Source organism: Monodon monoceros, unplaced genomic scaffold, assembly GCF_005190385.1.
Source record: "Monodon monoceros isolate NGI ecotype Baffin Bay Population unplaced genomic scaffold, NGI_Narwhal_1 Super_Scaffold_21, whole genome shotgun sequence".
In the NCBI taxonomy this organism is placed as follows: domain Eukaryota; kingdom Metazoa; phylum Chordata; class Mammalia; order Artiodactyla; family Monodontidae; genus Monodon; species Monodon monoceros.
The window spans coordinates 36,787,210-36,802,091 of NW_021703778.1; the positions used below are offsets into that span (position 1 = coordinate 36,787,210).

Consider the following 14,882-nt stretch of genomic DNA (forward strand, 5'->3'; position numbering starts at 1 on the left):
TAATGCTCTGTTCCCAGCTATTAGGGCCCCCATACCCAATATACGATACTATTAAAATTACGGACTCTATCCAACTAATAAATATTTTGCTCTGATAAATTTGGTTAAAAACATTCTCTTGCATGCCTGTTTCAACAGCCTTTCAGCTGCAGTTTGCCTTCACTTCTGAAAGGACACAAAATACCTTTTCCAGGCATGGGGTAACTCAACAGTTTTGCCACCACATAGAATCTTTGCAACACGATCTTCACTGTGTTCACCTTTCTCCAGGAGCACAGGTATGGCATTATATTGATGACATCCTCCTCCAATGAGACTCATTTAACACACTCTTTACGGACATATAAGTCCAACATTTTTTAGTCCTTTTTGTGTCCGGTGGCAGTGTATTTACAAATTTTACTTCCAAATCAGCAGACACTTCCATTAGTGCCCTCAGAAACTCCTTCACCGTAGTCTTTGGCAACCTCTTCTCATGTCTCCTGGTGTCTCTACACCACTGTTTTCTTTTTAATTGGAGTATATTTGCTTCACGATGCTGTAAACTTTGCTGTGTTAGTTTCTACTGTACAGCAAAGTGAATCAGCTCTATGTATACATATATCACCTCTTTTTTGGATTTCCTTCCCATTTAGGTCACTACAGAGCAATGAGTAGAGTTCCCTGTGCTATACAGTAGGTTCTCATTAGTTATCTATTTTATACATAGTTGTATATATATGTCAATGCCAGTCTCCCAATTCATCCCACCCCTGCTTCCTCCCTTGGTGTCCATACATTTGTTCTCTGTCTGTGTCTCTATTTCTGCTTTGCAAATAGGTTCATCTGTATCTATACCACTTTTGATGGCCGTAAGTTTTGCCCAAGAGTTTGTGATGCAAGAAACTACCTGTCTTAGCCTCATGCTGTACACTACTAAAACAACAAATAGCAGGCTACATACTGGGCTCTCCTGGAACTAGAGGCTATCACAGACCCCCAAGACCGTGACCCTCTGTACGCAGCTACCCATTATGCCTTGGGTCATGGACACTGCATCCCACAAGCTCAGCACAGCTACAGAGTCCTCCCTAAGACAGGATGGAACCAAACATGGGCCCTCTGGCATATTCCACCTCCAGGGGGTTGGGGGTGGCTTCCCCTGTCTTCAGTCCCTTGCCAGATGCCATGGTGCTGAAGGAAGTCTCCCCACTCTGAGACCCCTTGGCTTCCTGAGAAGCCCATTGGCATTAACTGAGTGAACAGCAATGCTGTTTGTAGATGATGCGAATGGCACTGCTAACCATCATATGTGATGGAGCTCCATGGAATATTGCTGCTTTCCATCCCTTAACCTGGATGTCCCTGATGAAGTACGGGACCCAAAGGTCAACACACTTGGCCAAACTTTAGGCAGTCATCTTCACACGGGATGCCCTGGCCAACAAATGGTCCCACCTTCACATTTATTATAAACTATTTGGCTCTTACATAAAAACTGTCCCTTCCAAGGTAAAAGACTGGCAATCTCTTACCTCATAGATACCCAAAATATAAATCATAATCACACATGTCTCTACATATATTGAGGCCGCAATACAAGGCCTTGTCAGGACCCTCCTTATTCCCTTTGGGGTTACAGATGTTACTGGTAGTAACCAAGACACACATTTCACTTTTCAAAATACACAATGCTTGGCTCTTGGACAAGGCATTCAATAGAACTGCATGTCCTTAATAGGACCTAAATAGCCATTTTAACTGAGAGAACTAATGGTCTCTTAAAATAACTCCTTTTAAGATTCCAGCCCAGGAAATAAACCTCTAAATGTGTCTCTATGTTGCCCCTTGCCTTTAACCTATCTGCAAATTTTCAATCCTGTCTCCATTCCATAAGGGCTGGAGGCCAGATCTAGGCTCATACTCCGCTGAGACCCATTAACTATAGATTGTCCCATGGGCCAGGCAGCTGCTTGCCTGATATGGGACCCAGCTGAACCTAAACTTCCACCATAAACAAAGCTAAAAAAACAAGTGCAGCTGTACACTTTCTGTTGATTACAGAAAGTTGGGGCACTTTCATTCGTTTACAATCCACGGGCCAAATTCTCCAAGCTCCGTTGTTTCAACCAAGCGTGGCAAATGCTAAGATCCACACTAACCTGAGTGGATGCCCACTTAAAAGGGATATCCCAAGTCCCATATCCTAGATGGCATTGCCCTGGCCCAGGAGTTCACCACTGGAGATGCCATCACCCCAACTCAAGACCTCACCTTTGGAAATGATTTGCCCTCCTGTGCCAGAGATGACTTCACGTGGACACTGAACCCTCCACCCCAGTGATGCCCGTGGATGGCCTCTCCTAAGGTAAAAACTGGACACAGGGCAGTTTTGCTTTTCTTCCTTTGATATTAGATATTCTGTTTCTGAGCTTGCTGTCTGCTTAGCTTGTGACTCTGGTATATCCCTTGTTCTCTGCCGAAACATACACCCCTAAACTCCCATGCCTAAAGGGAAATTTGGTGGAGATTATTACTATCTGTGCCATTCTAAAAATTATAGAGATTATTACTTTCCCCAGAAGGCACCTCCCTCATGTCAGTCAACCCGTTGACCCCTTGGGGAGAGGACCACTCACTCCCCAGTGCTGTGTCCTACTTGTGCTCTGCATCTCGAACATGACCTCTCCTTCCCCTTGGTTACACACAATACCACTAATCTTTACATATACTTTGCTAAATTATCAGCTCATACCCTCCCACAACATAACTGCCTGACCCAAGAAATACACCAAGACGTTATTGTCACTCATACTTTTAACATACTGTACAACTCCACCAAAATATTATTAGAGACTCCTGAAATTTCAGATCTATTTTCTTGCCTAATGCCATATAAATGGAAAACCAGTTTTTCCAGTCAGTTATGGACTGACCTAGAAGCACTCCTTATACTTCTACCTGTGTTCCTCCTTTCTACTTTCATAATAAAATGTTTCCTGTATCGTTTAGGACATCCTATGCCTTACTCCCTAAAAGTGTCCTTATAATCACCCCAAAGTTTCTTAAAGTGATGCCAGATAACCACAGGGCCAATTGTTTTGTGTTTTCTTAGATTCTGTATTTAGCCTTTTGACATCTATTAACCACAGGGCCCAATTAATAACCAAGGTTGTTTACATCTCCCCTACAATCCTGCTTTTGTGAGCATGCAAGTCATATTACAAACTCTCCAACCAATCTCAAGTTCATATCCACAGCCACCTACCTCCTTTATCTAATCCCACACAACATGTCAATATTTCCTCTGCCGTAAATCAACCCAAGGCCAGGTACCAGACATCTAGGAACAGTTCCTGTCCCCCACAGTTCAAAAGAACTATTTAAACTAGCCGATCCTAAGCTATTTTCCCCGCTATAGCTTGCCTTTCCTGCAGAAACCCCAGTAAAGGCTCTGACTTTGGCTTTCCCCTTGCTCCTTTCTGCCTCTTGACCAAACCTGATGCTTCCCCATGTGGCCACATGTGGTGTGCCTCCTCTTCTTGGGAAACATAAGTAATAAATTCTTCTTTCTCCGGAGCCTATGCTCCGCAGCGGGAGAGGCCACAACGGTGAGAGGCCCGCGTACCGCAAAAAAAAAAAAAAAAAAAAAAAAAAAAACCCCAAAAATAAATTCTTCTTTCAATGGCATCACTTCTCTCCGTGCTGTCACTCAATCACTTCCATAAATTAAAATTCTGCAGTTACAGTTGAGACAGGAGCTGCCACTGCTGAGTTCTCAGAACTGGAACACCAGGTTTGTGCACGTATGTGCATCTGTGTGTGTGCGTTAAAGTGTATGTGATATAAATTTTACCATTTTAACCATTTCTAAATGTATGGTTCAGTGGCATTAATTACATTTGCATTGTTATGCAACCATAATCACTATCCATCTCAAGAACTTTTTCATCACCCCAAACAGAAACACTACCTATTAAACAGTAACTCCTTATGACACCCCCTCACCCCCAAATCCTAGTAACCGTTATTTTGTGTTCTCTCTCTGAATTCTAGGTACCTCATATAAGTAGAATCATAAAATATTTGTCTTTTTGTGACTGGCTTATTTCATTTAGCATAACGTCTTCGAAGTTAATTCATGTTGTGGCATATATTTCATTCCTTTTTAAAACCAAATAATATTCCATTGCATGTATATACCACATTTGTTTATCCACTCATCTGCACTTGGTTTCTTTCCACATTTTGACTATTGCGAATAATGCTGCTATGAGCTTTGGTGTACAAATATCATTCTCTACATAACAGCCAGAAAGAGCTTTCTGTTCAGTCCCTTCCCTCATAAAAACATATGGTAAATTAAACCACAATGAGATACCATAGAATATCTACAGATAGCTAAAATGGAAAAGACTGACAATTCCAAGTGTTGGCAAGGATGCAGAAAATAAGAAACTCATACAGTGTCGGTGGGAATGTAAAATGGTACAATCACTTTGAAAACAAGTCCATTTTTACCAGTTACCCTATGACCCAGAAATCCCATTCCTAGATACTTACCCAAGAAAAATTAATGCATGTATTCACAAAAAGACCTATACAAAAACGTCCATAGCGGCTTTATAATAGGCAAAGGGAAAAAACTCAAATGCCCATCAGTAGATGAATGGATTAATAAACTGTGGTGTGTTTATACAATTGCATACACTTGTTAAAGAATAATTTTAAAAATCTAGTATAATCATGACTCACACAGATATAAAATGAATGTGTCAAAGGTTTTATTTAAGACATTAATTAATGAGAGACCCAGAAAGATATTACGAAGTTCAGAGGAAAATTCAAAGTGCCGCACGCACATATATATTCAAATGAGGAATAACGAAATGCTTTACAAATAGATGCAAAACCTGGCAGAACTGATCAGACCCACAGTGCAATAATAAAATACATCTCCTTGAACACAATTTGCATTTCTATACACAAGAATAGGTCTTTTAAAAAACTAACAGAGTTATTCTTTACCTCAAAGACAATGAAAGGTATGGAGCCCTCATAGAATCAGATATCCCAGAAGGGTGTGCTAGACAGCACCTTGTTTTTCACTGGATACTCAGTACTATGTTTTTTAGACCATTTCAAAGTTTTTCACAGTTTTCCTCTACATTACACAGTAATAAAAGAGAATGAACTACTGGTACACAAACAGATGAAGCACACAGATACTATGTTCAGGGTAAAAAAAAGGCAGACAGAAAAGAGTATATACTGTATGATACCAGCTTACGCTGGGGGCAGAGGTAGACTCCACAAAGGAAGCTCCACAAGAGAATCTTATGGGGTGCTGGAAATGGTATATAACTTGATTTGGGTGGTGGAGATATATATATGGCATATATATATATATATATATATATATATAATATATGTAAAATCATTGATTTTACTTAAGATTAGTACATAAGACTCTCCCTATCCCACTTGCCCCCAAATTCAACAATTGCCATTTACCTTCAGAGTGAAGTCCAAACTTGAGGTCTGTTGTCTGTTTCCTCTTGTGTACCATTTCTCTCTATTTCCCCTTTTCCTGACAGTTTCTCAAAAGTACCTTACTTAGTCTTTCCAGTTTCATGGCCTTTGCCTTCAAATCATACCTGTTATTTATCTCGCAGGTATCAGGACACCTTCTGAAAGCCTTACCTTACTAAGTCTATCTAGTCTACCTCTACCCCCAGAGTAAGCTGGTATCATACAGTATATACTCTTTTTTGTCTGCCTTTTTTTACCCTGAACATAGTATCTGTGAGCTTCATCTGTTTGTGTACCAGTAGTTTTCTCTTTTATTACTGTGTAATGTAGAGGAAAACTGTGAAAAACTTTGAAATGGTCTAAAAAACATTACTGAGTATCCAGTGAAAAACAAGGTGCTGTCTAGCACACCCTTCTGGAATATCTGATTCTTTTGGGCTCCATACCTTTCATTGTGTGTGTGCAAATCTGCCATCCTAGGTGCCTCCATAACATGGGTCAGCATTCTTATAGCTTGTGTACCCTTTGAGTCTAAATGTTAGAGGCTTTATTCTTTTGGTAAATTATTCACACTGGGCTTTGTCCCTATCCTGCTTCCTATGTGGCCTTTTTTGCTATTAAAAGTCTGCTTAACTTACTCTGCTTTTGCTTTTTCCTACAGAGTAATTTAACAGCGATGCGTTTTGATTGGCTGAACCGTTCGGTTTTGTTTTTGTAACATTTTAAAAAAAAGGCAGAAATCACACACAAAACAGGGCAGAAGCAGATTTTAAGTTTTTCTTAAAAGAGAAATAAATGAAGGCAGAAAAGAAAGATCTGGCATCACAGGGCCCACAGTCCCTCGTGGAAACAATCAGCTGGAACCTCAGGTACTGCAAACGTCCCTAGAGGCATCTGAGTTTGATACCCCTTTCTCCGTCAATGACAATTTCCAGTTGCTCATTTAGAAGAGAATGGGTGGGGCAGAGGCCAGCGTTACCAGGAGGGTGGAGAGGACAGCCAAAGCCTCAGAGACAGACGGCCAGAACCAAAGAGATCAGGGTGTAGAGCCTTGGCCTGGTCTGTGGGAACTAGTAAATCTCAGGCTCGCTTAAACTCCGGGGTTTTCAATACGGCCACGGTCCAATTCCAGCTGCGTGCTTTACTTAAGTCTTTATCGACGCCACGTAACATACTGAAAACAAAGAACCCCACCAGCCCCGGAAGCCCTGGGTTCAACCGTAGTCATCTGACCTTGCATTCCAGGCTCTGATTGGGCTTTGGGAATACGTGCCCTTCCTTCTCAGACCCTTCCGGGGACCCCGTCCCAGCAGCCCACGGGGGCGGGGAAAGGTGCCACGGGGCGACGGTATTGGTCGGCTTCTTCAGGACGCAGCCAATCGGAATCTGCCGACTTCCGGCGTGAAGTGAGCTGCGCGCGCGGCGTCAGGGCGCGGCTGCGGCGCGGGCAGTTTGTATCGTGGTTCCGCCCGCTTCGAGACTGTGGGAGAGGTGAGTACCAGCGCACGCTGACTTATGGGCCCGTCCGCCTGTCCCAGCCCCGCTACTGGCCACGCGGCCCGGGGCCGGAGAGGAAGGCCTCTCCGGTTCCTCCCGTTTCCCTCCCCGGTTCGGCTAGGCCCGCTGAGTCCTCTCGTCTGGCGAACAGCATGGAAGGAGAGCGCAGACGCACATAGATCCTCAGATGGGGAAACAGAGGCCTGGGGGCGGGGGCGAGCTTTGCCAGGCTGTCCCAGGACCTTGGTGGCAGAACCGGCCTAGCACCCAGTATGTTCTTGTTCGTGTACTCCAGTGCCTACCAAGATGCCTGGCACGGAACAGTCACTTCCCAGATTTCTGGCACTACCCCCATTTCCCTCCCGAGGGATAACCAAAACTCTGTACTTTGTCTATGGCTTTCTACAATCATGAGCCAGGCTGTATGTATTCTTAGTATCTACTGTGTGCCACGTGCCCGGCACCCCTTTACCTTATAGTTGTAGCTTCGCAATACCCCAGCAAAGGGAAATGGTTAAGGACACAGACTATCAGATTGCCTGAGTTCGGAAGCCGGCTCCTGCATGTACTAGCTATGTGACTATCCAACTGTTACGTAAAGTGCCTCAGTTTCCTTTTGTCATATGAGGGAAATGACCTACTCAACCTCCTGGAGATTTTGTTATTATTGAACGACTTAATATATGCAATAAGTGCTTCAAAGAGTACTTGACAACATAGTAAGGGTTCTATTATAACCACCCAGAGAACTGGATAAGATTGTCCTCATTTTATACATGGAGACTCTGAAGCACAAACAATTGTCTCTGTGATGAAAGGGCATTTGGTGATTAAATGCTAGAAATAGGATTTGAACTAAGAACTGCCTGACTCGAAAACATCTTGCACAACATGGGGATTTCACCCTTACCCCTCACCTGCCCTTAGGTTACTTGGCACTTTGGACACCTAGTGGCCTGAGATGGAGCAGGTACCTGACAGCTCCTGGTGCCACCAGCGTGGATAAATAGCACTCCTGTGCCCCTGTCAAGATGAACGGGCAGTAATGAGAGAGACTGGGTGAGCGACCAGAAATTGGAGAAGGCGGGAGATAGAGTATTCTGTGTGAGGAATAGTAAATAGTATTAAATTGAGCCAACGTTTAGTTAGCCAGGCTGCTGTCAGAAAGTAGCTTGTAGTCTAGTAGGAGAAATATGGTGCATGTATCTTTTTGAATTCGTGTTTTCATTTTTTCTGGTTATATACCCAGAAGTGCAATTTCTGGATCAAATGGTAATTCAGTTGTCAGTTTTTGAGGAACTTTCATATTGTTTTCCATAGTGGCTGCACCATTCCCATTAAGAGTGTACAAGGGTTCCCTTTTTTCCACTTCCTCTCCAACATTTGTTATTTGTTTTTTGGGTTTTTTTTTTTTTTTTTTTTGGCTGCACCCCACAGCTTGTGGGATCTTAGTTCCCCGACCAGGGATCAAACCTGTGCCCCCTGCAATGGAAGCGTGGAGTCCTAACCACTGGACCCCGCCCCCCAGGGAATTCCCCAGCATTTGTTATTTGTAGGCTTTTTGATGACAGCCATTCTGACAGATGTGAGGTGATATCTCATTCTTGTGTTGATTTGCATTTCTCTAATAATTAGCAGTGTTAAGCATCTTCTCATGCACCTGTTAGCCATCTGTATGTCTTCTTTGGAAAAATGTCTATTTAGATCTTCTGCGCATTTTTTGATTGGGTTTTTTGTTTACCAGCACCACTTGTCGAAGAGACTGTCCTTTCTCCATTGTATATTCTTGTCTTCTTTATTGTAGATTAATTGACCATAGGTGTGTGGGTTTTATTTCTGGGCTCACTGTTCTGTTGCATTGATCTATGTGTCTGTTCTTGTGCCAGTACCATGCTGTTTTGATTACTGTAGCTTTGTAATATAGTCTGACGTCTGGGAGGGCAGTACCTCCAGTTTTGTTCTTTTTTCTCAAGATTGCTTTGGCACTTCGGGGTCTTTCATGATTCCATGTGAATTTCAGGAGTATTTGTTTCAATTCTGTGAAAAATGTTGTGGGATTGCATTACATCTGTATATTGCTTTGGGTTATATTCTGTATATATTTCTTTTAAGGGAAGGAAGGGTAGAAAAAGAGGTCCAGTGTAATTGTAGAATATTTGGGGGAGCTAAATGCCACAAGCCCCTGTGGGTCTCCATTGCCTGTAGCATGATACATGAGGCCTTTGAGCAGTCTCCTCTAACCACCTGCTAGTCTACCTCAGTCTTTGCATGAATAGTGTATAGACTACCCTTCACAACCTCCACCCTGTTTGGAAGGTTCCAGTTGTCCTTCAAGATCCAATTCAGTGTTCTTTGGAAAACTGCTCTATGATTTTCCTGAGTTTTACCTTCATCTGGGAAGCCATAAGACTTTTAAGAAAAGACTTTATTATAGGACTTACCCATTTCATTGTAATTTTTTTATTGACATGTCTGTTTCCTGCTAGTCTAGAAGCTCATTGAAGGAAGTAATTATTTCTTTTCTCTGTCCTCTAGTGCCTCCTACAATCCCTGGCACAGAGTGAAAATACAAGTCAAAATCAACTAATGGAAGTTCTTGGTGTTATGACATATAGACTTTGTTCTCTAGAATGGCAGGGAACTACTGAGTTTACTTTGTCTAAAAAGTACTATATCTTTTTTTTTTTTTTTTTTGCGGTATGCGGGCCTCTCACCGTTGTGGCCTCTCCCCTTGCGGAGCACAGGCTCCGGACGCACAGGCCCAGCGGCCATGGCTCAGGGGCCCAGCCGCTCCGCAGCATGTGGGATCTTCCCGGACCGGGGCACGAACCCGTGTCCCCTGCATCGGCAGGCGGACTCTCAACCACTGCGCCACCAGGGAAGCCCAAGTCCTATATCTTAATGAACCATATTCTCAATGTCAAGAAAAATATTGCAGTCATAATCCTGTCTTCCAAACACTTCAGCTATTTTTATTTTTAAATAAAATTTAAATTTTTAATTTTCTAAATTTTAACTATGCAAATTTATTACTGTAAGCCTAATATACTCATAATTTACTGAGTTTTTTTCAGTTTTAAATTATTCCATGTAGCTTCTCAGTCTCCATGGTAGTCATTTATTTTGTAAATTATCACATTATCCCACTCTCCTTCGTGGTTTAATAGGTGTGAAATGTTGCTTCATGCTATTAATTATTAGAAGAATTGAACATTTTTCCATGAGATTATTTTGTCTGTGTATATTCTGGTGAACTATGTGTTTATACTCCCTGATCATTTGTTCACAGGAACTTTATGTGTTTTTAATATTAATCCTTTGTTATTTGTTGCTAATTTTCTTTTAAAAAAATTTCATATGTGAAAGTAGATACATTTTTCAAACTATGTAGTGTGTGTGTATATATATATAAATATAAAGAAAAATTATAAAGTTTAATTTTACATTAAAATTATATAAATGTAAAGAATAATTATAAAATTATAATTACATGTAACTGTCATCCAAATCAAGAAATCTGGGGTACTTACTAGTACCCCAGAAGTATGCTTCCCTCATCATAACCTCCTCCCTACACTAGAGGTAACTGTTTTCCTGTTTTATGTAATAATAATTCTCTTGTCTTCCTAATTTACCCATATATGCAACCTGTAAGTAATGTAGTGCAGTTTTGCTTGGTTTTGAACTCTATAAACGGGATGGTAGTTTGTGTATTCTACTTTGTCTTTCTCATTTAGTTCAACATTACGTTTGTGAGATTCTTCCATATTGTAGATACAGGTTTTTAAAATTTTTAAATAATTTTATAATTGTTAATAAAAATTTATTTTGTTGCCATAGAATATTCCATTGTATGATTGTGCCACAGTTTATCCATCCTGCTTTTGATGACATTTAGTTTGGTTTCAGTTTTGAGCTATTAATGTTGCTGTGAACGTTCTTGTTCATATTCCCTGCTGCACATGTTCATAAGTTTGTATATAACTAAGAGTAGAACTATTGGGTCTAAGGATATGTATAGGTTTTACTTTTCGATCTAATGCCAAATTGTCTTCAAAAGTGGTTGCACTCCTACCGGTGTTTATTTATTTATTTTATTTTTATTTTTTGGCTGCGTTGGGTCTTCATTGTTGCATGGGCTTTCTAGTTGAAGTGAGCAGGGGCTCCTCTTCATTGAGGTGCACGGGCTTCTCATTGCGGTGGCTTCTCTTGTTGCGGAGCACGGGCTCTAGGCCCACGGGCTCAGTATTTGCGGCATCCGGGACCTAGAACACGCAGCCTTCAGTAGTTGCAGCGCGTGGCTCAGTAATTGTGGCACACGGGCTCTAGGGTGCACAGGCTTCAGTAGTTGTGGCACGTGGGCTCAGTAATTGTGGCTCGTGGGCTCTAGAGTGCAGGCTCAGTAGTTGTGGCACACGGGCTTAGTTGCTCTGCGACATGTGGGATCTTTCCAGGTCAGGGATCGAACCCGTGTCCCCTGCATTGGCAGGTGGATTCTTAACCACTGCGCCACCAGGGAAGTCCCTTACCAGTGTTATTAGACTTTCCGTTGCTCCACATCCTTTCTAATATTTGATATTGCGTATTTAATTTTTGTCTATCAGGTAGGTGTATGTATTTTCTTATGGTTTTAATTCCCTGGATTATTAATGAAGTTGAGCACCTTGTATTTATGGACTGTTTCCTCTTTTTAAAAGTGTCTCTTCAAGTTTTCTGTCTTTTCCATGGAGTTGTCTATCTTTTTATTTTGTAGGAGTTATTTTTTCATTCCACATAGTGGTTATTTATTTGTTAGTTATATATATTGCAAATATCTTCTACTCTGTGGCTTTTAAAAGTGGATTTAATATAATTTTAGTCAACTATTTTTAAACACTTTTATTGTGAAATATTTTTTAACTTTTTATTTTATATTGGAATATAGTTGATTAACAATGTCGTGATGGTTTCAGGTGTATGCCAAAGTGATTCAGTTATACATATACGTGTATCTGTTCTTTTTCAAATTCTTTTCCCATTTAGGTTGTTACATAATACTGAGCAGAGTTACCTGTGTTATACACTAGGTCCTTGTTGGTTATCCATTTTAAATATAGCAGTGTGTACATGTCAATCCCAAACTCTCTAACTATCCCTTCCCCCCACCCTGTTGTGAAATATTATATATTTCATAGAGAAAAGTGCAGAAAACATCTATATAAGCTGTGCAGGAATGGGTTAACATAGTAGGCCTGGGAACTTGGGTTTTGAAACCTTTCCTAAGCTGATAAGGTTCTTTTGCCCACCTGTGGCACTAACACTTGCTTTCATTCTGAGAATCTGAAATTTTGGTGTTAAAGCGTTCCTCTGTGACCAGCCCTGGATAAAAACCCTAGACAATGCATCTCTGGTGTGTTTCCTAGGGCAAAAACATTGTGTACGTGTAGCTGCAGTTTTCTTGAGCGAGAATGTGCTCTCTGGGGGGTAGAGAGCATGTAGAAGCCAGCACATGATTCCTGCAGACTGATGTGTCTTTTCCTCTTGTTGCTCTCTTGGTGTGTCCTTACTGTTGCTGTAATAAAACTTAGCTGTGAGTTAGGACGGTATGCCTGCGGTCGTTCATCACTGAACATGAGGGAGTGGTCTTTGGGGACCCTGGAAACAGCAGTTTAATGACATGTATCAAAGCAAACACCTCTGTACCTATGTCCCAGGTAAGAAATAGAACATTGCTAACACCCTCAGAAGCCTCCTGTTAACACATATATGTGGAATCTGAAGAAATTGGTATAGACGATCTTATTTACAAAGTAGAAATAGAGACACAGATGTAAACAAACGTATGGATACCAAGGGGAAAGGGGGGGTGGAATGAATTGGGAGATTGGGATTGACATATATACACTATTGATACTATGTATAAAATAGATAACTAATGAGAACCTACTGTATAGCACAGGGAACTCTACTCAGTGCTCTGTGGTGACCTAAATGGGAAGGAAATCCAAAAAAGAGGGGATAAATGTATATGTATAGCTGATTCACTTTGCTGTACAGTAGAAACTAATACAACATTGTAAAGCAACTATACTTCAATAAAACTAAAAAAAAAAAAAACAGGAAGCCTCCTGTCTGCCCCTGTCTTATCCTCTACCCCAAAGATAACTATTATCCTGACTTTTGTGCTAATCAATACATTGCTTTTCTTTATATTCAGGTGTCTCAAGTCTTGGTGCTGTTTTAGCTAGTTGGCACACGTAAGATTCTCAATTAAAATGCAATTCAGTTTTTCTAATCTTTTTCTTTTTTGTTAGTGCTGTTTGCATCTTGTTTGAGAAATCTCTTGGAGGTTATAAAATTATTCTTCTGTATTATTTTCCAGAAACTTTATTGTTTTGCCCTTTACATTTAGATCTGCAGTTCACTTGAAAATGATTGATGTGTATGGAGTGAAGTAGGATTTAAATTTCATTTCTTCCCACGTAGATATCCGGTGTTCTAGCACGATTTACTGAAAAGACTCCTTCCATAGTGTTCTGCAATGCTACTTTTGTCATAAATTAAGTGTCTTTATATTGGCTTGCTTGTGGGTTCTTTATTCTCTTCCACTGGTGTTTGCCTATCCTAGCATCAATATCTCACTGTTTTTAAAGTAGTTTTTTAATAAGTCTTTATATGTCTGCCAGAGCAAGTCTTCTCATCCTATAGGTATTCAACAGTATCTTGGCTATTTTTGGAATTTTGCATCTCCATATAAATTTTACACTCAGCTATTAAGTTCCTCCAGGGGGAAAAAATAGAATTTTGATTAGAATTGCATGAAGTTATAGATCAATTTGGAGAGAATTGGCATCTTGACAGTATTGTTGTCTTCCAGTCATGATTATGGTACAAATATTTGTTTGATTACTCCTTAATTTCTCTTAATAATTATTTATAATTTTCTGAATGGAATCATAGACATAGTTTGGTAGATTTATTTTTTTGATATTTAAATTTTTATGCCATTGTGAATGGTAAGTTTTCTGAAATTTCATTGTCTAATGGTTTATTGGTGGTACATAAAAATAGAATTAACTTTTGTATATTGACCTCATATCAGCAGTCTACTTAAACTCACTGCCTTAGTTTTCTGCTGTAACAGATTACTACAAATTCAGTGGCTTAAATCAACACAGATTTATTATCTTACAGTTCTGTAGTTCTGAAGTTGAATGAGTCTCGTTGGGCTAAAAATCAAGGCGTTGGCAAGGCTGTGTTCCTTTCTGGAAGCTCTAGGGAAGAATCTGCTTCCTTGCCCTTTACAGCTTCTTGAGGCTTTCCTCCTCCATTAATCTGAAGATTCTTTTAGTTGTTCTATATACACGGTTGTATCATTTGTGAACGTTAAGGTTCTTGCTTCTTTCCAGTTTATTTACTGTTCTTGCTTTATTGCTCTGGCTTAAATTTCCAGTGCACATCATATGGAAGTGGTGAGAGTGGGCATCCTTGTACTGTTCCTGATCTAAAAGGAAAAGCTTTCTAAATATCACCTTATTGGAGGTTTGTTTATTTTTAAATTATATATCCCCTCTGTAGGGTTAAGGAAGTTCCCTTTTACTCCTTGCTTGATAAGAGTTTTCATAATGAATGGATTTCATTGTGAATGGATATTTGATTTTATTGTATGCTTATTCTGCAGCTCTTGGGAAAAGTCATATGATTTTTCTTCTTTAATAATTTGGTAAACTATATTAATTGATTTTTTTAATGTTGTCAATCATACATTCCTGAGACAATACAACTTGGTCATAGTATATTTTATACATGACTAGATTTGGTTTGCTAACATATTGTTTGGGATTTTTTGCAGCTACATTTATGCATAAGAATTAGCCCGTAATTTTTCACGTTGA

The 14,882-nt window shown here is 40.3% G+C and overlaps 1 protein-coding gene across 18 annotated transcripts in view; it reads left to right on the top strand.

The window, feature by feature from the left end:
• Positions 1-6,946: 6,946 nt before the first annotated feature.
• The window catches only part of BLM (BLM RecQ like helicase), a 123,188-nt gene continuing 115,252 nt past the window's right edge, over positions 6,947-14,882 (top strand). For 17 of the 18 annotated variants that reach the window (XR_003795878.1, XR_003795880.1, XR_003795879.1 and 14 more), the window contains exon 1: positions 7,948-8,067. Coding sequence is in view for 3 of the 18 variants with exons in the window: in XM_029237724.1 (XP_029093557.1) it covers positions 8,054-8,067 (14 nt within the window). In the remaining 15 variants the exon portion in view is untranslated. Of the gene's footprint in view, positions 7,003-7,947; positions 8,068-14,882 lie in introns of those variants that run through there. The other variant, XM_029237725.1, reaches the window with a different exon arrangement.